This window comes from Pempheris klunzingeri, chromosome 19, assembly GCF_042242105.1.
Source record: "Pempheris klunzingeri isolate RE-2024b chromosome 19, fPemKlu1.hap1, whole genome shotgun sequence".
In the NCBI taxonomy this organism is placed as follows: domain Eukaryota; kingdom Metazoa; phylum Chordata; class Actinopteri; order Acropomatiformes; family Pempheridae; genus Pempheris; species Pempheris klunzingeri.
The window spans coordinates 14,233,649-14,259,876 of NC_092030.1; the positions used below are offsets into that span (position 1 = coordinate 14,233,649).

At 40.8% G+C, this 26,228-nt stretch overlaps 2 protein-coding genes across 4 annotated transcripts in view; both read left to right on the plus strand.

Moving 5' to 3' along the window:
- Positions 1-17,960, plus strand: part of LOC139218651 (nucleus accumbens-associated protein 2) — a 28,721-nt gene extending 10,761 nt beyond the window's left edge. Inside the window, exons 1-7 of one of the 2 annotated variants that reach the window (XM_070850298.1) lie at positions 6,102-6,434; positions 7,650-7,831; positions 7,920-8,687; positions 10,328-10,504; positions 11,762-11,867; positions 12,106-12,203; positions 12,301-17,960. In XM_070850298.1, the coding sequence (XP_070706399.1) occupies positions 7,720-7,831; positions 7,920-8,687; positions 10,328-10,504; positions 11,762-11,867; positions 12,106-12,203; positions 12,301-12,836 (1,797 nt within the window). In that variant the 5' untranslated portion in view covers positions 6,102-6,434; positions 7,650-7,719 and the 3' untranslated portion in view covers positions 12,837-17,960. Of the gene's footprint in view, positions 1-6,101; positions 6,435-7,649; positions 7,832-7,919; positions 8,688-10,327; positions 10,505-11,761; positions 11,868-12,105; positions 12,204-12,300 lie in introns of those variants that run through there. The other variant, XM_070850299.1, reaches the window with a different exon arrangement.
- Positions 17,961-18,985: 1,025 nt separating this feature from the next.
- Positions 18,986-26,228, plus strand: part of nup214 (nucleoporin 214) — a 29,686-nt gene continuing 22,443 nt past the window's right edge. For both annotated transcript variants that reach the window (XM_070850087.1, XM_070850088.1), the window contains exons 1-10: positions 18,986-19,150; positions 19,817-20,012; positions 20,154-20,308; positions 20,682-20,880; positions 20,966-21,036; positions 21,146-21,209; positions 22,306-22,409; positions 22,512-22,618; positions 22,787-22,853; positions 23,465-23,588. In XM_070850087.1, coding sequence (XP_070706188.1) covers positions 19,109-19,150; positions 19,817-20,012; positions 20,154-20,308; positions 20,682-20,880; positions 20,966-21,036; positions 21,146-21,209; positions 22,306-22,409; positions 22,512-22,618; positions 22,787-22,853; positions 23,465-23,588 — 1,129 coding nt within the window. In that variant the 5' untranslated portion in view covers positions 18,986-19,108. The remainder of the gene's footprint in view (positions 19,151-19,816; positions 20,013-20,153; positions 20,309-20,681; positions 20,881-20,965; positions 21,037-21,145; positions 21,210-22,305; positions 22,410-22,511; positions 22,619-22,786; positions 22,854-23,464; positions 23,589-26,228) is intronic.

The following is a 26,228-nucleotide window of genomic DNA, read 5'->3' on the forward strand; positions in this document are numbered from 1 at the left end:
TGCTATAAACTGGAACGACCTGCGGGCCCCTGTGGTTCTGCAATGAGCTTAGTATTACCAAAAAATCAGAATGTCCAACTTTCCCTTGTTGTTCTCGTGTTATGTTGTTTTCTCTTCCCTTTTCCTCTGTCACACAGCAGGATTTTCTTTACCAGAAAGTGGCAGTCAGGGAAGCGTCTTTGGTGCAGCTGACATTTTGGAGTCAGTAATGTGGAGGTGGAATCTCTTTTGATTAGAGCAAAGTGTCAGTTTGTTGATATCACTTTGCTTCAGCTGTTGCCTTTCTCTGAAAAGGAGATGCCAAATGCAACTGTTTGAAATTAAATTACACCATATACCAAGTTATTGCCCATTCTGATACATTTTTGATGGAACCATGAGTCTTTCGGGTCTATTTAGCCTGTTAGTGTTTTGTTCTTCCCCTCAGAATTTTCTTTTCTTTGTATTTTTGCCATCTTTGCTCAGTTTCTCTTCTCATCCAGAACTTCTTTGGAGCTTTACCTTTCTCGAACACATCCGCCTGATTTCCCTGTTCCTCTCTAACTCACTTTACCCCGTGACTGTGCTTTGTCAACTTCTCTCTTGCTCTTTTTTAATTGCATCGTTCACATGCACTCCCTCTGTCCTCTCTCCTTTTGTTCGTTTCTCTCCTCTATTCTACTACATTTCAGCTCTCTCAATTTAATCTCCCCTCATGTATCTTTCAATTCTTCTCCCTCCTCTTTCTCTATCTCTTCATCATGTATGTTCAAGAGTGTGTGGGTTGATGTGTTTGTGTGAATGGTTGTATGCAGCCACCCCGATGTCCTAGTCACTGGAGTTTGGTGTGATGTAGTAGCCGCTGCTAGTGTTTGTTTGTTTACCTCCCACAGCCACTTGGAGTTCATTAGCAATGCCTTTGCCTCAGGAGCATCACTCGCGCACACACTCACTGACGCACACGCAGACACGCTCATGCTCTTCATCTGTGTTTTTCCCACAGTCTGGTTTTCTCTCATGCGCATCACCACGACGACAAGCTAAACTGACAGGTAGCCCACTGTTACACGAGTTTTCTGTCACAACTTTGTGTTTGATAAAGTCCCCAACCACTGTGAAATGTCAGAGGTTTATACGCAATAATAAGAGGTAACTTGCTGCAGTGCTGTCTTCCCCACAAAGCTGCTGCACATTAACATTTATATATTTGTGTATATATGTGTGTGCATGTTAGTATTTATCCATTGGCCCTGCATCAGAAAATGGATGCGTGTTGTGTGTGTGTTGGATGTGATTGTTCATTTTGCACAAACAACAGTTGAGCCTCCGACTGTTCGATTTTAGAGGAAGTAAATGGGGACCTCTAATTACAGTTGCAGCAGACATTAAAAAAGTATGCTATAGTGCAATAAATCAAATACATCCAATTACCAAAATCATGCATCTCTTACAATCCAAGTCTCAAATGGAAAATTTATTGAATTACAGCCGAATTACATGTGATCAAATTGAGAATTGCCACAAAAACCAGCAACCGGTCACTTTTTAAAAAAAAATCAAGTTTGAACGTTCAAGGGCTAAGAATATTTGTTCAAATAAATTTCGAACATGACGCAAAAAGACTATTTTAAATTACGCTGTAGAATGTGCTGGCTAACTTCTTAGCTTGCACTTGCCTATTTACACATCCAGCAGCTTTGGCGCAACATTAGCATTCATTTTGAGTCATGTCTTTGGCCAATAGGTGAATGTATGTCCAATCTTTACTCTCTTGTGGCTATTTTTGGTCTCCACCAACTCCTAGGAAAATATCAGCCCCTTTTGCTGCTAAATGTTGCACTATGTCCACTGGCTTGTCGCTAACTTTTTCTGATGGATCTAGCAAATCATTTTTAACAACAACAACAACAACTTGCTGCCTGCTGCAGCCAAAACGATGATTTAAGCGCACTGAGAGTGAACCAAAGCAACCAATGTTGCAGCCCAAAAAAACCCAAAACCAAAACTTCTTTTAGCATCCTTCTTTTGGGGGGAAGTGCAGAGAATAATTTTCTGTGGGTTTATTGCTACGAGCAACCCTTTTCACATTACACATGGTCATTTAATCCATTGTTATTATAAAAATATTGAATATAACCACAGTCCACTGTCATGGTAATGTTACTTGAGCAAATCGATCAGCTTAAATTCCAGTCCAAAAGTCCAGTCCAGTTTTATGTTAATGTTAAAATATTATAATATATAAGTTATAGTATTATAATAAAACTATTTAATATTATCTACCTTTATCTGACTTGTTATTATGCTACAGGTTTTAGGTTACCCTCCAGCCCTAGTATGTGATTTTTATATTGGCATTGTATTTTTTTAAATGCCACAGACAGCATTAGTTAAACCTCATATTCAGCCTTTTTTTTCCTCCTCCTAGTCCGACCACGAGTTACATTATTGGTGCATATTGAGTGAATACAAGTGGAAAGATACCAGACAATATTCAGCCCACAACAAATCATTTCATAGTTGTCTGTTTGTTACATAACTGTGTGAATCATAGGAAGACTTTTAAAAAAAAAAAAAAGAAAAGAAAAGATGATTTTGATCCTGACTATGTGCAGACAACTTCACCCAGCGGGGTCTATACACAGAGAATGATGTTGCATTATAAGCAGTGATAAGCAGCCTCCCTCACTCTTCCTCTCGCTCTCTCTCAACATCCCATAATGATACTCAGACAGACTCAGGCAGACACCCGCTCGGTCCCGATTGGTAGAACTGTTGCCAGGGAGCGTTGCCGTCTCAACGTGGATAGAATCTGTTGTCTGGTACACTTTAGACATGAGAACAACTGCAGGATCTGAATATTTATAACGAGGGGACTGTTCATATTGAGATTGTATAGAGACAACATAAGCAAGCGGAAGGGAGAAGCTCTTCCTTTTCACTTCACTTTTCTTCTAGTTTTTTTTTCATGGATTGCTGTACTTTAAAAGAGATATTAATTAATCTTGTCACTCATCTGTATCTGTATTTTTCTTACTATATGTTTACCTTAGTTCCTTAGTTGCTTTTGCTTGTCAGTATTTAGAATAAAAGTTAGAGTAACACCAACTTAAGTTGAACTTACTTAAACTATTCCACAAAGTACTAAACAGCAAATACATGAATCATAACTGCCTATGACTTTTATGGTTTTATGTTAGAATGTAACCCTATTGTCATATGGTAGGTAGCTACACTATAACTAGTAATTAAATCTGTGTGTGTGTGTGTGCCATCTGGCGAATGGTCTCATTTCTTCATATTATTCAAATATGCCTGGACCTGCTGCTACAGTTAATAACACTGTGCGTAGGTATGAATTCTTGATTAAAATGAATGTAACACATTCCAACAACACAGACAACAGCAATCAGAGCAGCATTCAAATCTCATATCTCAACTCACAAACTATGTCAGCACACACACACACACACACACACACACACACACTCCTTACATACAGTGCCAGAAGTTACAGCCAGCTATATAACGATGATTATAAAAACACGCCTTGGTATGCAAGAAACTTTGACATGGAAATACAAACACACACACAGAAGGAAATGAGGGCACAAGCAGCAGAGAGACACGCTCACACACATATAATCACTCGTTAGGCAAACAGGTTGAGGGAGTTCATGTCTTATATTTTTTATCAGGGATGTGCAAAGTCTATATTTAATGCAGGCAGGAGGAGGTAGCAATTTCCATGTGTGTGTGTGTGTGTGTGTGTGTGTCTGAGTGTGTATACATGCCCTTTTGTATGCATGTGAATGTGTGTGCCTGTGCGCTTTTCCTTGTAATGAACGTGTTCATGCGTGTTTGTTTCATATTCAGTCGTGCATACATTTACATGCAGCTCTGTGTCTGAGTGTATGTGCAGTGTGGCACACCGCCGTCCTGTCTGCCTGACTCAACATATTCTCCGTTCGCTCTCCTTTTGCTTTTTCTCTCCCCCTCCCTCTTCCTCTTTATCCCTCTCACCCCCCCCTCCTCTCCCTCTCACTCTGCCCGGCTGGCACGTACATGCATGTCTGTAGACTCTGTACTGTGCTTGCTGCCGTGGCACGCGCCAACCTCACTGCAATGCAGCCCTGTGTGCATTAATTGGCAGAGAGACAGTGGGTATGTGGTATGCAGGGCGGGAAGGATAGAGAAAAGGGAGAGGGGAGAAGCAAGAGGCGGTGTGAGGAACACGGTAGTCACAATAACTGACGGACAGACCGATGGACAAGCAGTCTGGCAGCTTCACAGGGGGACAGACAGACAGACAAACAAACAGAATCTGTATTGCTGAGTGTGCACGGGGAGATTACCTGACTGTGTTGGCGTGTGTGTAAGAGAACAGAGGGAGTGTGTATGTGTCTGTTTGCATTAGTGTGTTTGCGGATTTGTGTCTCCTGCGTTTGACTGTGCTTTTTGTGTGTGCTCACTCATGTGTGCCTATATGTGCCGTGCAGATATCACACTGCTGGGGCAAAGCTCTCTACACCAAAGTCTGACTCACTGTATTCAACGCTGTGTGATATCCTCCCTTTCATATTTCCGTTGTGACTGAAGAGTAAAAGTTTGCTCAGTTTAGCACAACTTTCTCCACTTGAGGTTTCTTTGGCATAAAATGAAGCACATTGTGTCTGGATACTTTCTGGGGACACATTCAGATGTGCAAAAAAAAAAAAGATCTGCATCAGCTTTTTATTTTTTTAACAGATTGTGTACTGTGAGGAGAAAAGATGGATTTTGAAATCGTTAACTGGAATGTTTACTGTCGTCATGTCTGGTCCACCAAGATGCAGCGCAGAGGTCACAGAGCTATCTCTGTTGTGTTTTTGCTCCGGCATGCAAGAATAACATAGCATTTACATGCGTATGCGTGTGCACACATACACATACTGTCAAAATGCACTTGCTCATCTGTCACAGCAATTAAGCATTCTTATCCTCCCACACACATCTTTCTGGAAGTTATCCCCTCTGTTAGCTGTTGTCTTTTATCTTTTCTTCCCTGTCACAGGCTGTGACATCTGGCTCCTGTCCTCCTTTATCCACATCAAGCAACATTAAGTGAGGTCTGGTCAAAAAACAGCAGAAAGCACAGAAATGTCACCTGAACAAGCTGGGCCACCAAAATGGAGGCGTCAATTAATCATTTAATTTATCAATCCATGTAGAAATACAAAATAGCCTTGCATGAAGACAGAACTTCTCCCCGCTTGTGTGTAGGTGTTTGGCAGAGAGGTCCTTGCATGATTCAGAGAAAATACACAACACTTGCTCAGAAGTAAAACTACCTTTTTTTTTTAACTATTGTCTTCCACAGACTGTAAGAAAATGGGAAATACCTTGAAATGACAGATTGTGTTTTGGATTAACCTTTTTAATTCTACAATTGGAAGGATTAGAGGATTACTGCATTGTGTATATTAAAGCTTCCAGTTTAGTAAAGCTTTGCTTTACCAAGATGTGACGCATTCTCTCCAGACTTGCGTCAAACAGGGATTTCAGAAGTTTCACTATTGGATGTCTAATTAATTAATTAATGGTGACTGTGACCTCTGTGAGATTTTCTCATTTCTCTTTTGTCTTAGTCATTCTCCTCCTCTTTCTGTTTGACCATATAGGCATCTGTGTCCAGGGGCAAGTGGCAGAAGTTGCTTCAACCTAATTGTCTTTCTCTACTCGTACTGTCCTCAAATGACTTTCTCTCTGTCTCAACTCCCCCCCACCACCACCACCACCACCCTCCACCTCCCCCTCCCTCCCTCCTTTTCTCTCTAGCTCTGCCCAGTCTCTGTCTCTGTCTGTAACTGTAGCCTGTGTTTTTCTCTCCCTCCCACTCCCTGCGACGTATAGATACTGCATTGATCAGACACACGCGCGCAGACACATGCACACACACACACGCACACACTGAGCCTCCCACTCCTTTCATCATTGATTCGCTCTGCTCTGCTTTCTTTCTCTCTCTCTCTCTTTCTCTCCCCCATTCTCTTTCTCCCTCTCTCTCTCTCTTTCTCTCCCTCTCCCTACAGCGGCACTTGTTGAATTCAACCCTTGGAGAATAGAGAGAGAGGGGAGAGAAACAGAGAGAGATAATGACAGGGAGGCAGAGGGAGGCTTTGAGACAGCGCTTGCCTAGAACAGACAGTGAGCAGAGAGAATGGGGCTTTGGAGGGTATGGAGATAGAAGATAGGCTGGGGAAGACAGAGAAAAGTCAGACAGCAGAGAGAATCATCTTTGAGACAGTGGGAATGACACTTTAAGTGAAAGAGAGAGTCGACCAGACGGAGTACATCAGAGTGCTCTCCTTCCATCTCTAACTACTCCTCTTCTGTCCTGGTTCTGACTGCTGCTGGTGTGTTTGTGTGTGCCGAGGCTCCATGGTGTGCTTTAAGCAGAGGACTGGCTTACACAGGTCAGAACTGTCTGGGATAACAGTGAGTGCTTTTTTTTCTGCATATGTGCATGTGTGAGAGACTGTTAGCAGAGGAAAGTGGTGTGCTGGTTTCTCCAGGTGAGCTTGTGTGCCAGAGTACACAGTAATTTTCCTATGCAGCCTGTACTGTATATATATGTTTGTGTGTGTGTGTGTGTTCGTGCACACTTTTATGTAAGTAAGCCGGAGTGCATGTCTGTCTGTATGGAGTGCATGAAGTGGGAGAGAGAGAGAGAGAGAGAGCGAGAGCGAGAGCGCGCATGTGTGTGTGTGTGTGTGTGTGTGAGTGAGAGAGAGAGGCGGTGACATTTTTTCAGTTTGTATTCCTGGAAACTGTTCTGCAGCATTGCTTAATAATGAAACTGGTGCGTATATGTATGTGTGTGTTTGTGCGTGTGTGTGTGTGTGTGTGTGGGTTGGTGGGGAAGAGAGAAAAAAACAATGATACAAGGTTCAGGGAAGGAGAGAGGGTGCAAATATGCCTGGAGAATGTTACTGAAAAGAAGAAAAAGGGGGATATCAAAGTTAGTGTGAAATTGTGTGTAGGACATGAGTTGCACTGTTTTGCTTCACAGCCAGAGTTTCGAAAAGAGGACAAATGCCGAAAAAGGTGTAGACTCAGCAAAATCAGAGCATTTCTAAAGTATGACATGAAAAACTGGTTGTATCTAGGAGGGCTTCCTTGCTGAGAAAAGTTTTTGTTGAGACTGACTTACAGGTTATCCATGCTGTGAGAGAATAGTTGTTTATTCATTAAGTGCAATGCAAGGAATGGGTGCAAGGTTCTTGGAATTTAAGTCATGTAAAACAACATAGCCTTAAGGTATTTCACAATGCTCTCATGTACAGTAGGCACGGCATTGTATTCTTTTTTTTTTTTTTCTTTTGGTGGACTGACTTGACTCCTCCTTTCTCTCTGCTGCCTCAACTCTCTCACCCACTATCTCCGCATATCCATCTCTCTTTCACACACCTCTCACTTCTCCCTCAACTGTATTCATTTTCTCACTTTATCTCAACTCTCTGTTCAATCTCAATCTTTGCTTCCTTTTAAGATCCTCTCAATTTTCCCATCTCGCCTCTCTACCTCCCTCTGGCATGTCTTTTCATCTTTCACGCATTTTCTATTTACTCCTTCTTCATCACTGCATTTCTCCTCTCCAACACGTTCTCTATACCATCTCTTTTTTACAGATGTCTCTCTCGGTGGCAGAGTCTGCAGTAAATATCTGAAACCCCATCTTCCTCTTCCTCTGCGGCCAACATGTCCCAGCTGCTCCATGTGGAGATCCCGAACTTTGGAGCCACAGTTCTGGGCTCCCTTAATGAGCAGCGCCTGCTGGGACACCACTGCGATGTATCCATCCTGGTCAAAGGTTGGTTTGTGGAAAATCTGGAATTTATTCTAGTTACTTTCGTTTTTTATCAATATTCACAACTTTTTTTCTTTTCTCTGTTAACCAGGTCAGGCTTTCAAAGCCCACCGGGCCGTTTTGGCTGCCAGCAGCCTCTACTTTCGTGACCTCTTCAGCAGCTCCACTAAGACCCAGTTTGAGTTGCCCTCCTCAGTCACACCTGCTTGCTTTGAGCAGATCCTCACTTTCTGCTATACAGGGAAGCTAACAATGGCAGCTAGTGAACAGCTGGTGGTCATGTACACAGCTGGCTACCTCCAAATTCAGCATATAGTTGAAAAAGGCATGGACCTAATGTTCAAGGCAAACTCACCTCACTGTGACTCGCAAACAGCAGGGTCTTTAGAGGAAACAGGATCCGAGCCACAGAGTCCTTGTAATAATGGTAACGGACTAGCAGTGGCTGCCCTGTTGGGAACCCCGGGCTGGTCTCCATCCCTACTCCTGCCACAACGTAAGATTAAACTAGAAGGGGGGGACCCGACGCCTTTGACAGTACCTTCGACACAAAGCAAGATTTCGTCTTCGGAGCTGGGGAGTCGGTTGGCGAGGGCCAGTTCACTGTTCTACTCAACAGCTGGCGGGACCCCCATCCACGGTCTGCCTCCTTTCCAGCTTCAGGGGACCGTTGGGGGTGGAGCGGGGGGAGGAGGAGCAGGAGGTGAAAGGTCCAGTCCTGGAGCATCCAGCCTGCCAACCACTGACAGTCCTACATCTTACCAGAATGAGGATGAGGAGTTTGAGGAAGAGCCCTATGATGGGATCACAGAGGACGCCTACAGTCATCTCTATGGACGATCCGCTAACCCCTACGGGAGTGAGTAGTACATCATTTTGATGCTTTTATGTGGTTTTTGTGAAGTGTTGCAGTGCTTAGGTGTATTTGTTGGAGAACACTCATCACTGAAGCTTTACTCTGGATTATTATTCATCATCGAAAACTTGTAAAAATGCTCTCAGTTATAGACAAAATATTACTTTGCACTTACTTCCTTACTACCAGTAAATGAAAGTAGTTCATAGAAAAAAAACTGGTCAAATAAGCAAATGCTAAGAAGACAGTTACAGTGGCAGTTGAACAGACTGCATCAGTTTTGTCTTTCTAGTCATGTTAAGATCTGACTAAGTGAATTACTTTTTCAATTGCCCTTGGCTCAGATGGAGGAAATTCATTTGATATCTGACTGGTCTAAAAGGGAAACTCTGCATGACTTGCAGAAATATATAACCATAAATGCAGGGTTTTCAGGATTATAGTTGCTCCTTGTCCAAACTTGTTGTGTATTGTACAAAAAAACGGATACACAGTCATTTCATCCCAGTTACATTATTTAATCTTTCATAAATCATGTATCCTGCGCATCTTGAAAAAGCAGGATGTTGTGCCTCCAGTGAATGTGTGGGTTCTCTCAGCATAAAGATAGCTTTATGGAGTTATGATTGGAGTGCATCGTGACCAACAACACACTCCTTATCACAGCTACAACAGCTGGTCTGTACTGCTTTTTGTTATGGTTTTCCTACCGTACTTTCGTACTGGTGCAGATTTGCCTACGCATGCAGTCATAGATTCGCTTGTGTTTGGAGTCACATGTAAACACACATAGCTCCACAGAACACCAGTGGACAGTCTCAAACTCACATGTGCACACACACACATAGACATTCTTTCCATCATTTTTAGCATCCTGCAGGTCAAAGGCATCATACAGGTTTGTCAATTTCTAGAGTTTCAGATATTAATGAAATCCACTCTATCTGCAATCAGTCAGAGCACCCCAGGGTGACATTGTGGGATATTTGAGAACCATGCACATCTTTCCTGTGTGTGTGTGTGTGTGTGTGTGTGTGTGTGTGTGTGTGTGTGTGTGTGTGTGTGTGTGGATATAAGTGTGAATGCACATGCAGCTGCATTAATCCGCACTTTTCTGTATACACTATGTGTGGCAATTAATGGATTAATTTCTCTGTTCTGTGTGTGTGTGTGTGTGTGTGTGCACGTGTGTGTGCACACAAACTCATGTGTTTGCATGAGTGTGCACAGGAGGTGTGTGCAAGTGCATACACACACAAGTACTTTCGGGGGTTAGGGGAAACAATTTTGTGAGTAAGAACCTAACACCCGGCTTTGGATCTGTCCCCCTCCAAAACTGAAGTTGCTGATGCAGCATCGTGACTTATCTGGGATACATCTGCAATGCTCTAAAACATTTATGAAACACAACAAACTTGTATGAGATTACACCAACCTGCTTTACTAATTACATTTTGTAGCCTCTGTTTAGATAGGGGGCAGGAAGGGTATGGATGATAGTGTAACTTTGTTTTTTTTGTTCAGTCTGCTAAATATATGGATGCACACACATATATCTGTTTCTGTTTTGCTGTGTAACACAAAACCCTTTCAGTTTTTCTAAAGCTTTCTGAACTCTTTCTGTTCCTGCTTGCTATCATCAGTCCAGGACAAGCCAGAGATGGCAGCAGTGCCCTTGGCCTTGGAGAACCGCAACTGTGTGCTGATCCGCAGGGACCTGGTGGCGCTGCCTGCAAGCCTCATCAGCCAGATAGGCTACCGCTGCCACCCTAAGCTCTACACTGAGGGGGACCCTGGGGAGAAGCTGGAATTGGTAGCTGGTAGGCATGCACATGCAAACACACGTATCTATTTACACACATAGACTTGCTCGCATTTTATCACAGGGAGAGATACATTTGTGTGCAGTGAGTTTGGATAGTATTCACACCTCCACCCTTTTGCTCATTTAGATGATTTAAAATTCAGTAGTTGGTACTATTTCATTTAACTGACAGAATTTATTTCAAGCAATAAATTCAGGAACTGGCCAAAGAGGGAAATGACTGGATAGGTTACCCAAAACCCAGTGACCTTTACTGCATGTGATCCATATGAGACTGCTGTCAGAGGTTAATCTCCGGTCATCATTTACTCCAACTTGAGTCTACAACTGTAGTTGTGATATCCATTCGTGCTAAACCATTTAATGAGCCATTTTGATAACATTCAACTAAATTCTCACCCCTAATGAAAACACGTTTGATCCATGATTAGCCATATTCTGATTGGCTGCCATGGTGGTTTTGACCTACGTTACTGGGTTGATCTGAAAGGGACAGAACAAAGCTGCAGAGTTTCTCTGCAGAGATTGAAGACCGTGACAGAAGGACAACCATCTCTGCAGTACTCATCAATCAGGCCTTTATGGTAGAGTGACTAGACAGAAGTCATTCTGGAGTAAAAAGCATATGACAGTCTGTCGGGAGTTTGCCAAATGGCCCTTACAGGGCTCTGAGAGCGTGAGGAAAAAGATTTTTTGGTATGATGAGACAAAAGATGAACTCTTTGGTCTGACTGCCAGATATGGCTCTTGGCAGTCAGACGATAGACTTTCAAAAAGAGCAGGCACTGCTCAACATGTAGCTAATATAATTCCCACAATGGAGCATGGCAAAAAGTTTAATCAATTTAGTATTGAATCTTTTCAGACAAAAGAATGGAGGCTGAATACTTCCCAGCCTTTACAGACAAATCCGAGCATGATGACGCATGCAAAGGCAAGTTGTATTCGGTAATGGATCAAAAAACTTGATTCAGATTCAATCAGATTCTGATCATAATGTAATTTAAATGAAAAAGAATGGAAATGTGTCATTCAGTTCTGTTGTCTGCATGAAAGACACAACAATAGACTTCAGCTTCAGCCTTCAGCTTCAGATCTCCTTAAACATGAATTTAAGGTCAAGATGGACTGGTAATTGGACCAAAGAGAGAAAAGCTAAACCCCTAGAGTATTCAAAGACAGAGAATGGTTCATAATATCAACAGTTCTCCCAGCAAATCCTCTTTTTTTTCCTCTTTTCTTTTTACACCAGGTACACAGGTGTTCATGACTCGAGGCCAGCTCATGAATTGTCATCTATGTGCTGGTATCAAACACAAAGTGTTGCTCCGCCGTCTGCTAGCCACGTTCTTTGATAGGTGAGTATAAAAACATGAACAACCAAGAAGAACAGTTTGTATTAGTCTTTAAGGGCCTGCTGTATGGTTTGAGTTCTGTGTATGACTCCAACGCTACCGCTGTTGTCACAAACTAACTTTCACACTCCATCTGTGGCCATGTTGTGCAATGCAGTTAGTTATGTGTGTTCCCATGTTTATCTACTGTTTGTGCCTGTTGCTGACTCTGCCCCCTGGTGTTGGCTCTTTATCCCTGCAGAAACACTTTAGCCAATAGCTGTGGGACAGGTATCCGTTCTTCTACTAGTGACCCCAGTAGGAAACCCCTGGACAGCAGGGTCCTCAACGCTGTCAAACGTAGGTTTGCAGTCCAAATCCTCTAATGTATGTGATAGAATTTTAAAAGAGCGCAATTTGCCAACATGGAGTTTGTTGTTTTCTCTCTTTTTTACAGTTTACTGTCAAAATTTCAACCCTAACTTCAAGGAGAGTGAAATGAATGTGATTGCTGCTGACATGTGCACAAATGCGAGACGTGTCCGCAAGCGATGGTTGCCCAAGATTAAGTCCATGCTGCCTGATGGCATGGAGGTGTACCGTGCAGGAATGGGCATGGGCGCTGCTGTGGGTCTGGGCCTAGCACTTGGTGCCCCCCAACCAGGCGTACCCCTCCCCTTCGAGCCTGACTTCAAGACCCTAGAGCAAAGGTTGTACCCAGATCGCAAGGACCCTCACGCAAGGACTCACCCACCACTGACAGAGGGCAGCCCCGGGTCCGGGGCGGCTGGAGCAGAGGTTGAAGGTGAAGGAGAAGGAGTAGTCCAGGAGGAACAGGAGGAAGATGAGGATGAAGCTGGGTTAGAAGGTGTAGAGGGATCACTGGGGGCGCCAGCTTTGATCCCAGGAGCTGAGGCAGGCAATTGTGGTGACACGCCACCAGAGCAGGAAGTGGAAAGTTTTGGACAAGGTCTGAGGGTGAATGGACAGTGAACGTCCTCTCGGGCTGCCTCTCACATTGTGAAATCTGTTTCTTTTGCTTGCTCTTACTCTAACATCTCGTCTACCACTCTTTCTCCTCTTCTGTACTTCCTCAACAGGAATTCTTCAGCACAAAAAGCTGCGCTCGTAGGTCTTATTATACAGGAATTTGTCACACATGCATGCGCACACATGTGCTTGTGTACATGCATACTTACTGATAGTGGAAGTAGAACACATTGTAGTAGAAGTAGACACAGGCATGGCATTAGCACATTGAAAAAAATCAACCGTTTCTGCTCCACCCTTTTCTTCAGTATTTACTCAGTATTTCGGCACCCACAGCAATAATAATAGGACCTGATAGCAGTACAAATGGCTGTAATGATTCATCATTTCAGTGCAATACAAAAGCAACAGTTGCTTTGCTAGCAGTTTATGGAGTGGCATTTAATGGTTTGTAAAATAATTCTGTTTCCTTGGAAAGCTGCATCTGAAAATAACCCATGTAACCTTGGGGGAAAAACAGACCGGAGAAACACAGCTCGCTAAGAAAGCAGGGAATTTTGCCATGCTCGACCACTTAACATCATATTGCTGTATGAGAAATATGTATGAATATATAACAAAGATTGTATTATAATGAAAAGTCAAGTACTGTGTTACCACCATTAAACAGAACAGCTTTCTTTTCTGTCATTTTTATGAAAAACAAGAGGGAAAGTTTTTCTGCAAAAGCTACAGACTTCTCCACAATCTATCACATGGAGATGTTCTTTCATGCATATTTGCCCATGACGTATTGGATTAGATTGTCAATGTGATGCCTGTGTCTGCTCCAGTCCGCCCCTTCTAACAACACACATACAGACACACACACACAGACACACACACATGTGTGCACATTTCTCACCTTATAGTAGGAGACTTTACTATCTGCACCAGTGCATTAAAAGTACAACAAAAATGTAACAGTGCTTTTTAACTTTAAAATCATTTTAAATCACATCATTCTGTCTCGGTGATACAGAGAGAGACATGAACAAGAACATGCACTAATATCCAAGTTTGCATGCATGAATACAAACAGTGGATACAACAACAGCAAAGCCACACAAACCTGCATCTAAATATAGCTACTGTTGCCTCGAGATATGCCATTAATACGCAAAAGGACTTTTTATCCATTTGTCACTGGGGTCTGACACATGTTAGAACTGACCCAAGTGTGACCCAAGATTGACTGTGTTTGACACAGTATTGATTGGATTTTCTTTTTTAACTATGGAGCGTGCTGTCATCATGGGTAGAGCAGACTAAAGAGATATGGAGTAGTAAGAGGAAGTGCACTACACCGAGTGGTAGAAGGAAAAATGCCAGAGAGAATCACTGTTTTGCCCTGCTGTAGTGGTGTGGTACCAAGACTACGTTGTCCTGCTTCCATCCTGTTTTTCTTTTTTCCTGGGGGGGCTAGGGGGGTAAATTATTGAATAAAAGTTATAAGAGCTGGCTTATTGCATTTGCACTCAAATAAGGTTAATGGGCGGGAAACTAAGGGGTTTGGCAAAATATGACTGAAATTTTCCTCCACATCGCCCTGATTATTTATTTGATTAGGGGATTGTGGTCTTTCTGACTCTGACAATATCCCCCCTCCCAAAATATACACCAATGTCGAACAGGGACTTAAACCTGTATTTGTCAGACTTTTCTTTTTTAATGTCTGTTTTCATGCTTTCTGCCACGCACAGGGATCCAAACACCCTTCCTTTGTTGTTTGGTGCGTTGATTTTAGAAGGTACACTGTTGTATGGTTTCTTCTGTTTTCTAGGTTTTTCCGATCAGTGTCAAAGCACATTTAGCTGCAAGATCAGACCATTACATATGGTAGTAGAATGAACCCCGAAGTTATTCCAAGCCAACAACATTTTGGAAAACGGAACTATTTATGAAGCTGTTGAAAAATAAAACTTTTCTTCTTTTTTTTTTTTTTTTCGCTATACAATCTATGCCCCTGATATATTTGATAATTTTGTTCATGCTTCAGTGCTGTTTGAAAGGTTGGGCCAGATTATTCTCTGTCTGTGTTCTACGTATCAGACTCTTGAGGGGAAGCTTTACGATGGCCCTGCACAAGAAACACAGGGTTATAATTGCACTAGGTAATAATAAAGACGTTTACAGTATTTTTTTTCTTTTCTTTTTTTGTTTTTTGAAGAAGAAAAGTGATCTGTCGCAGACAAAACAGGGCCGTGATAGAATGGCTAAGATGATGAATGAATGTAAACTGTAGCACTGCTTTGGCGAGAGGTCCAAGCCCTTGATTGAATATGGTCAAATCTCCTTTTGATTTTTCCTCAATTGTGTACTCTTAAAAATATTAATTTGACTGTGAGTTGGCTGAGTGATGTTCTAACCTAAAGCTTTTGTAATTATGTGGGTTTCAAACTCACGTTAACAAGTCTTCCAATGTGGTGAACAACAGGGAGCACGTCTCTAGTATACAGAAAACTGAGCGAAGGTTCAAGTACAGGCTTTTTTTGCTTTATTGTTTATTCTATGTTTTATCCCAAGAAGCTCCTCCTCCACAGTTATGTATGTCTCTAATGTTAAAATGACGTGTTCACACAGTTCACGCAGACTTCAGATTCATTTCTTGCAAATAATTTTTCATCTCATATTTAATTTATTAAGCTTCAGTTCCTAAAGTTGCTCTTGTAAAAAAATAAATAATAAAAGTTGTTTATTGGAGCCACTACCCTAATTACTGGACTTTAAAGAGGAGAGAGGTACTTCAGATTTTTTCCACCAAGGTAACAGTCTTCCCAAAATGCCCTCGTATATCATTTTTATTAGAACAAATTCACAATTGGTATTTTAGATTACAAAATAGCTTGCAGCTTAATCGGCTTTCTCACTTTGTATTTCTAGCACATTAAATCTATGCTTTTGGTTTTGCTAAGATCTGTTTTCAAACAGGCAGAATTTTGCATGGCCACAACTGAAAATTTGAGGAATTTGACATGAACTCCAGTTAAAACAATGGTAAATGATATAGGGTGGGAAACATCAATATACTCCCCTGTAGGGGTAAAGGCGTATGGAGCAGTGCCTTAGACTGTGAGGGTGCAGGTGTGGATGATCGCAGACTAGATAGATTTTATTCATTTTTATTCCTCCTAAAATTGGCCCCCATGAACTTTTTCTTAGTGAAGTGTATGTAATGTTTTATTCAATATTTTTCTCACTTTATATTTCCCCATCACCTCATTCTTTAAGGAGAAAGTGTGCATGGGCCCAATTAAGTTGAACTCCAGCACTTAGATGCATTCAACAGCCAATCAACAATAACCCCGATCCCAGCATCCTCATATTATTTACACAATTCACAGACCACCCACAAAAGTATATTATTAAATTATTTATCTATTGCTCTTAAACACACACACACACACACACACAGGGTGTTCCCCTTTGGCAAAATATGTCAGACTGTCCCAGCCAAATGCCAATCTTCTTTTTCTTTTATCGGTATAGGGTCTTTTTTTTTTTCTTGTGCAGGGTAAATGTGAGCATGAACGATGTTGCACTATAAACTGAGAAATTCTCAGAGAATGTCATGGCTAACCCTTGGGAGGATGAGCTCTGTTTGAGGTTGCTGAAAGAAAAAAATCCTTTAAAATGTATGTAATGTTATGTATTTTTAGAGATATTTGATTGGAACCTGTGTCTCCTTCACAGCAAACTCTGTAGTTGACAGAAATTCGTCTTTTGCAATATCTGCCATTCACCTGAAGGATCATAATCAGAAAATGACAAAATAAGAACTTGGATGGATTGTTTGTGGCAAAGAACACAAACATTTACAACTTGCAACTTTGCAAATAACTTGTTAACCACTTTGGAAAACCTTATATTGTGCTCTGTTCATCCCCCATTACTGTCAAACAAATGGGCACTGTAGTATTTGTTCTATTGAGTGGTTTAACCCCGAAAACAATACATTTATATGCAAAGAGACACTTGTATCATAAAATGCATGCCATTCAGACACTCACTCTAACCCGATGAAACCTCTGATCTTTATGCACCATGTATTTTATGCTGAATAACTATTGTCACTGTTAGCAAACAAAGACTGGAGTCTTGCAAGGAGACGGGTTGTATGTTTATCACACTACCTGGCCTTTCATTGAATGTTTGCGTAAAGTTTAATTTATTATAGTAATGACAGACAAGTAGTGATAAAGAGTGGAGTACATAGACTAACTACCCAGTTGAGTGTGCATTTGAACCTTCAGCAGACTCAGAAAAAAATGCACTAAAAGTTTGTATGTGTATGTATGTGTCCTTGAACATAATGCCAGCACTTTAGAACTACTTAGAAAAATGAAAGAAACGAGAAAAACGTCAAGAGTGACTGAGGGTTCGGCGAAAACGCAACTTTTAAAGCCATGTGTTCAGAGCGCTGACAATCAGAATAGGGATGAGACCCAAAGTGCATTATGGGAGATCTGACACGACTTGCCGTGCTTTTGCTATTTGCTTTGTCTTTCTCCAGCTTGCTTTGGTCTGTGCTAGCTTGCTTTCCAGAGTGGAGGGACATGGTGGTGTTAACTCCAGCCTTCTTGGTTATAAGCGTGTGTCTCTGCAACAAGGACTGACGGACATTTGACTGATACCTTGGTGCTTCGTGAACAGAGCTGTACCATGTTGACATGGACCATATCTGTAATGCTCTGGTAAGCATGGGCCGAACTGGGCTTATTGGTAACTTCTACATGGACAACAGTCCATTACAAGAAGAGGATCTTATCATGCAACCCTACACTTTGATCACGGTAATGCTCTTCACTATCAACAGGGCTTGGACCAGGCAAACTGGGATGGGACAATGTCAGTGTTGATACTGCTTTATGTTTCAAATGAAAAATGTTAAAATGTTTATGCGCCTTCTGACTCGAGCATCAATAATATATACAACAGAAATGCAAGTTGCTATTTACGATGTTGCATAAGAATCTACCTTTCATTCCCATCATGGTATTTGCCATCACCAGTTTCAGTTGTGTAGTCCAAGAGTACCTGATTTCTTTAAATGCAATACAGAAAAATCTGCTTTCTAATAAAAGTCCTTACTTCACCATGCAATGCCCTCCTTTTTGTCTCTATTTGTGTGCCAATGTGTTTGTGTGATATTGTGTGAAAGTAAATTAATCATTGTTATGAGTGTGAAATTGTGTAGTGAAATACAGCCGGTGCCTAAGTTTTATTTCACACAGAAACTATGGACTGGTCTCAAACTTAATCCCATATCTGCTAAAAAAAAAAAAAATGAAAACATGTGGGAAGATGCGTGGGAAATCAAGATCCCTTACTTGATTTCAAATCAATCCAAATTGAAATTTAGTGTGCGACATTTATGTGAAAAGACACCACACAGAGGAATAAGCAGTTATCTTATTCCTTCACTATAAATATAGATAACCCTAGTTCTAATAAAAAAAGACAAAAAAATTATGGATACCGTGCAAGAATTATTATAAACATTGATATAACAAAGATTCACACAAAATGATGCACACTCTTGCAGGACTAGAAATAGGCCCACCTAGAGCAATCACACGTCATCTGGAAAAATAAAAATGCAGTAAATCATTGTTAACATATTTAGATGTTTTGGAAAGCCACACAATAAGATTTCAGAATAATTCCTAAGGAATAATAATAAGAAATTGTCAGCTAGATTTACTGAGCCCTATATCAAACAATATACTTTATAAAATTGTGTTTTAATGATAATTATCAACAATCAGGAAAGCAGCCACACCGTTTTGACTCAGGTTATGAGGCCAATATTCTATCACCGTATTTGCTAGATGTTGTATGACTGGACGCAGCAGTGGAGTCATTGCTTGGTCATGGTACTTCCTGAGAATTGAATCTGAAAGTCGTATCGCTTCATAAAATGTTGTATTTTTGAAATCTGCTTTTCAGCTGATTGAGTTTTTGTGCTTGTCTTTGAATGTAACCGTAGGTGTTACCAAAGTATGCCAAGTATTATCCTAATTTTGTAAATAGGGTTCACTGTGTTGCATGTGCATCTGGTATCTATATCCTGCGTAGCTATGACGACTTCCTCTTCGACCAAACCGCGCGGCGTGAGTTCAGATATCCTGACAGACTAATGCGGCTCTCCACAAACTTCGTCTCAAATACATACAAGGAAGGAATAAACTAATACAAGACTTCGGCTGGAAAGGTGACTGCCTCTGCTCTTCAAAATGAGCGACGACACAGACTCCCCTCCTGAGAGGGAAATGAAGGTATGCCCTGTATCCAAGTTGTGTTGACAGGTTAGCACGAGTAGGCTAATGTTTGCTAGCACTGCGTCAGTTGATTTTAAATAGTTCTGACTTGCTTGGCTGCTTAACTAGCTGTTCGGGTTTGGGTTATCTGCTTGGTTAAACAACATTAAACATTAACATTAATCCAAAAGTACAAGTACAAGAAAGATGATTACAGCAGCTTTTGTTTTCTCAGTTTGTTGCCAGCTACATACGCTAGCACGGTAGCTATTAGCACATAAGTTAGCATTATATCTTATGCACTCCTTGAGAGTTGAATTCTGACTTCCTCGTAGGTGAATTAACAACTTCCTGTGTCTATTGCTGTAACCTTATCACAGCTTAGCATCATTAGCTAACGTGACGGCATGTTTGCTAAATTACCACCAAAGATTTTAATATTCGATATAGGCTTTGTGTAGCTGCGTTGCTAACTAAGTAGTCAAATCGAAAGTAACCCAATACATTGTGAGCTAATGCTAATGTGAGCACACAAGTCATGTTGCAAAGCATGTCCACCTTCTGGTATATTATAGTTTTTCTTCCTAGAGGGAGGAACACTGTAGTTTTTAGTTATTGAACTTGAGCCACATATGTTTACCACCTGTAATTGGTCACAAACAGTGCTTGTTTTTTTTTTCTCAGGATTTTCAGTTTCGTCAGATGAAGAAAGTAAGAGTTTTCGAACCTACTGAAGAATTGCAGAAGGACAGGTCTAGTCTGCTGGCCATTTCAAACAAATTTGGTTTAACTTTTGTCGGGCTTGAGAGAACATTCAAAGTTTATCTAACTCAAGACATTCTGGCTGCTGATAAAGTTGACGGAAACTCCAACGAAATAGGTATGAATATGATCCCAGAGGTTTGAGTCTAAATGTTTATCCATTCATTTTCATATTGATGTGTAATTGGCTGTCACTAAGAATGCATGATTACTTCAATCTCTTACTCATAACTCACCACAATGTTCCTCTTTGTTCTAGTTAAGGGGATAGCAGCATTGGCGGTGGTGACACTGGATCAGACTCTGCACCACTTGGCTCTCAGTTGTGATGAACTTACTTTGTCAGTGTGTGGCTTGTCTGAGGAGGCGGGTTTGTGCCTGGCATTCTATGATGTCCGCACCTTCGTGAACAAGGTGACCACTCTTGTCAGTGTGTTTCATACAACAGTGTGTTAGACGTGAGTTGTAACAGATATCAGGATCACCACAGTCGTCCTGGAAGTAATTGTCCAATGTAGATGACTGACTAAACATGACCACTGACTACAGGATATAATTCATATGCAACTGGCAAACTATTGGAAGATAACACATAATTAACTAATTTTATGGAAATTAAATCAATATTTCCAGATTAACACATTTCATTTTAAATTTGACTTCTTGCCTGGATATTCACTTAATGTTCTAGTATCTGCCAGATTTAGTGACTTTTGACTGACAGTTGACCTGTTGATTGATTCATTTTATTTATTTTTTTTTAAATTATTATTATTTTCCTTTCCAGGCAAGACCACAGAAGTTACCTTTTGCATCACTGTTGCCAGGCGTATCCCCTGGCACTATGGTGCAGGACCTCAAGTGGAATCCTGCTGTGGCATCCATGTTGGCTGTCTGTCTGTCTGATGGCAGGATGCTGATTCTAGATGTTTCTGACAGCGTCAAAGTGCAGGCTGAGCTGCCTGCTTCAAGTGGCATCACATGCAGTGAGTGATGCATAATAGTTGGTTTTACCCGCACTTCATGTCAATACCGAGGCTTAATTGTATTAAAGTACTTTGTTTTGCACAGTTTGCTGGAGTCCAAAAGGAAAACAAGTTGCAGCAGGAAAAATGAATGCCACTGTCTGTCAGTACACACCAGTAAGTCCACCCAGTTTACCATCATTAAAAATAAAACACTTATTGCTGCCTGGCTGCTGCGTCCAATAACCAATGAGATGAATAACTCATTTTCTCCTCTGTTGAAAAGTTACTAGAAGAAAAGAAAGTTATCCAATGTCCACACTTCTACACCTCAGACGAACCTGTCAAGGGTAAGGCAAATTCTATATCTATATTAATTGCTAAATTTGCTGTTATTAAGAAAGTCTTAAGAAAAATTAAGAAATTAATTTTCTTAAGACTGAAAGTTGTAATAATGGATATTTAAATGCAAGTCACAAAAATTATGTAGAATCAACACTGAGGAAGTATATTTATATATACAAATACTATTGTTTAATAGCACCTTTTTAATTTTGAACACAGCTCCAATAAACCAAATGATTTCCAAAAAAACAGCAAAACGGACTGTCAGCCTGAAAGGCATATTCCTTAAAACCACTAAGGCCATTACCATTGGAAATCAGCTTAGTAGGGAATCATTTCTTGTATGCACTAAAAAACACAACAACTCCATAGCATATTGAATGTCATTTGCAAAAACAGACCGAGAGAAGTCACTGTAATGTCTGTAGGGTTGCAGTTCCAACTACTACCCACAGTCCTCTACAGGTTCCGCATTTAGGTTGAGCGAACGGCAGCATGCCCGCTTCAGACACACACACACAGGAACAAACAAGGCAGTACAGGACGTGCAAGGGGAAGGGAAAACACAAGGAAAAAGTGGGGCCTTGACCACTGCAACATATTTCTCATATTTCAGTGATAAAGTAACAGTTTAAACAAGCAGTGAAGTTTGAAGGAGCTACAGCTGCTCCATCTGGATGCGCTGTAATCTGTCACTTTTTGTTTTCTTTTTTTGGCTTTATTGCTGAAACACGCATTACCTGTGTCAGAAATGCACTTGTATGCATTGGAAAATGAAGCGTGAGATTTGGATTAAAAACGGCACACATTGAGATGATAGATGCAAAGACGCAGGAAATAAACAAAACACAGCTGTATTACTTGACTTATATTGAATGTAATATAAGTGTAATATTTCAAATGAATTACTAAATCAACAAGTTATTTTGACACTAATAAAACTGAATATGATCTGTGTTGTACACCCATGTACTAAGATAGATTATTAATGGCATACAATGACAGTTTATTACATATTCTACTTTACTTGTCTCTTGCTTTCGATGCGATGTTAAAATTCCATCTGATGCCAATACCTCTCTTTCCCATTGTCTCTGGCAGTTCTGGATGTGCTGTGGCTGAGAACCTTTGTGTTTGCAGTGGTATATGCTGCTGCAGACGGGTCCCTTGAGACCCCTCCTGAGCTAGTGCTGATCTCCCTCCCTGTGAGTGCACAGTGCACAATTCACCTAATTGCATTTGGACCCCTCCAGTCTTCAGTGCTTCTAGAATGAATATGATGATTTGTTTGTATTTTCTTTTTGTAGAAGAAGGATGAGGTGATGGAGACAAAGTATTTGAACTTCAGTGACATAGTGTATGGCAGCTGCGCCGACCGACAGCACCACTACTTCCTTAGCCATGTAGAGGACTGGTAAGAATTATCACAATTTACAAGCATGCGTGGTATCGTAGGCACCCAAAAGCATGTTCATTGTTGAGCTTAAATGTTGTCTGGTCTTTCAAACTCCTGCAGTTCTTCAATTCTAATGTCAATTTGGTGTAATGTTTTACTTACTTGCCATATTGTTTTTTCATCAAGGGAGCTTGTGTTTGCGGCATCAGCAGCTGCGATTGAAGTCAGCGTCATAGCCAGACAAGACGACAAGGTACTTGATTATATGCTGAAGAAGTTATAGAAACCTTAACCGTAAATGACACGTTGCTTTGAGTATACATGGAAATTAAATGTGTGTCTCACTATGTGCTTTTCAATTTAAATCCATGCAGAGAAGTAAACTATGAGATCAGTGTAGTTTTGAAAGAAAAACGTAACATTATGAGTGTTTGAGATGCTCAAGTGTCAAGTAGAGTTGCATAACTGTTGTGCAAAGTTCCTCTCACTCAAAACACTTTCCTTTTAAATCACTAATGGTAGCAGAATTTCCTCTATCCACAGTCAACAAACCTAGTCCCTAGCCCTCTTGATGACAGTTAGGCCAGCTTGTGGGTGTGCTGGAATTTTTAAATTACTGAATCAGGTGTCCACTGCAAAACAAGTGTTGAATATTACTTGATGTGATCAAAGTTATAACTGAGTTGTACAGTGCTACATAAAAATAGATTTTATTCAGATATTTTTATTTTGATGAATAATTATACAATGACTTTATATAAAGCTTGACTTTACAGTTTGTTTGATTGCTTTATGCATGGTACGGGGAAAACACACCAAATATGTGTAGATTGTGATATCCGTAACAGATTGTTGTCTTTTTAGATTTGGGAGCTTTGGATCCTGGAGGATGCAAGTAGGGCTGAGCTTCCAGTGACCGACGCAAATGATGACACTCTTCCCCTTGGCTTAGCCATAGACTACACCAGCCAGCAGGAGATCCACATCAGTAAGTGAATTTGACTGTCCGTGTCCTTTCCCTCTTCAGGTTTGCACATCTGCACAATGTGACTTGGTGTGTTCACACCAAATGTGGAGCAAATTTTTTTCTCACAGTATGATTATATACAAAGTCAATACAAAGATGCAAAGTTATGCTGCACAAAGCATAATTCAGGGTATGGCACAAAGGGAAATTTTTAAACTTGAGCAAAAAATTTGGCTGACATAGAGCTCTGGCAGGTGCCCACAGAAAGTTCCTCCATTTTCTGATTCAGCGTCAGGAAAGCTGGGCACTGATAGGCTTTCCTGACATCCTGACGTTGAATGGAGGATGTGGCTGGCATCTGTGGGTACACTGAGCTCTGTAGTACCACTCTACATGCATACAGTGACCGGACAGAAAAGGAGAGGACTTGGAGAAAATTCAGTGACGAAGCTGGACTATCTGATATATGAACTATGTGTCTGTTATTTGGTTGCAGGTGAAGGTTTGTTTCAATTTTGGTGTAAAAACGCAGTTGCCCTTATGTTGTCCATCACCAGCCACCAGTGCCAGTGCTGCTGACACAAAATATATTCTCATTTAATGAGATTTTAATAGTTTTTATGAGCATTTTAGCAAAAAATGCCTTTCATAACAGATAGTTGCTTTACTCAGTTTTGCGCTGGAGGAATACTGCTGTAAGTTGGCTTAATGCTAACCTCAGTGTACAGTCAGTTCCATTTTTTTGATAAAGCTGAGGTGGATTTTTCAACAATGGGCTCATATTAAATAGTGAAAAGAAGCAATTAATTTTAGTTTACTTTGTTGGTATTATTAGAGATAAATGGTGTTGCATGTCTGTAGCAAAGCTCACTGAATCCACTGAGGTTTCCAGAAAATAGTTGCACGACAGTATGGACAGTGAGGAGAAAATTAAAACCAGTTTAGGCAGGTTTGTACACCATCTGCCACCAGAGATACCGCCCACCCCGATAAGCCTGTTTTAATGAACATGCATGGTTGGAGTATTTCATCCACAAAAATTGGTAAGATATACGTTTTACTGGTTGTTGTTTTTTTTTATTTTAAAACACCCAGTTTGTCTCTTCAGATTCTTACAACCTAATGATTTCTGTGGTATGAAGTTGTTTGTAGACATATTTTAGAAATGGGGGGGGGGCTCTGTCATATATAAGTTAACTTTAATTTCATAATAGTTGGTGTTATCTCTTGTACTGCATTGCATTGTCTTTGTTTAAGCTCCAACATATTTTATGTTCAGTGCTCCCCTACTAATCAGATGAAGCTGAAATCTGTCAGGTTTCTTTGTGCATACAGCATCCACTGCAGTGCTCTATTGCAGCATGTGTAAAGAATAGTGATAAGCTACCGTCTCAGTACACTGTTTTATCTTAAACGGCCTAGTCTGCCAGACATTCACGTAGAGCTGCTGTTGCTGTCTAGTCACATCTCTCCCTGCTTACTCTATGAACTCCCCCTCCAGCAAGAAAGAAAACCCTGCAATTTGAGCAATATTTTGACATGATTGTAGTCTAATCAAAACCTTTATCCAAAGTGAGACATTAGATAGCGAAAGTGAAGGGAGAGTAACGAGAGTTATCTGTGAAGGAAAAAAATGCACTCATTAAAATGGCTCAGACAAGCTAGAGGACCACAACAAACAACAAAGCCCAGACAATCCTGTTGCAGAATGCTGATGAGGTTTACAGTGTGCCTCTCCCTTCTGTTCACTGGCTCTTTCACCCTCTATCTCTTTGTTTCTCACTATCTTTCAAACTATAGTTTCATAACTGAGATGAAACTAAACATTAGATGCTGCATGTGTTGTGTTTTTGTTCTCTGCATTATGTGCTTATTTTGTGGAGAACTTAGGATCAAGTGATTTCTTGAAACATAGTACTAATCTGTGTTTGCTTGAATATGTAATATTGAAAATACATGTATTTTTGTATGTGGATGGCACATAGTGGATATAGCTTTGAAAATACCACTAATAATAATGTGTCATAATGTCAAATGCGTACATGCAGGGCATGGAATGAATATGCAGTAGATGCAAAATATAGGATAATAGTCAGAGAGGTGAGTCATTGTAATTAAACACTAAAGTGTACTGAGAAAGAGCTGAGAACAAAGAGGCCTACGTGTTCAGTGTACTTTTTCAGCGTGTCTGAAATGACTAGCATCAACTCTGACTAATACATCTTTAATTTGGGGTGTGAATACTCAGTTTCATCCTTTAAATGTTGGTTGAGACTAGCTTTGCCATTTTTGTCTGCAGCACACTGAGTGATTTTGGAAAGTGCAGGAAAGTGGGTGTGAAGAGCAGGAAAGAGTTTGGGGGTTTGGCAAGAAGAGGAATGCAGTGCACTGTGTTTTACCAAATGAGGCATCTTAGGACAATTGTCTGTGTACATGAATACAGTGTGCCTTTTTAAACACTGGGTGCTTATTTTAGCCACTGGAGGGCGAAATGAGCCAAGGTCAACAAGATAAGTACAGAGCTAACATACAGTCTTTGTACTGAAATGCCATCAACACTTTCATGATTAAAGTGACAAACAGCATTTTGTCATCATGAACAGAGCAACCATAGTGAGCAGACGACGCTCGTTGTTAATAGTCTCCCTTGCAGTGGTGTGA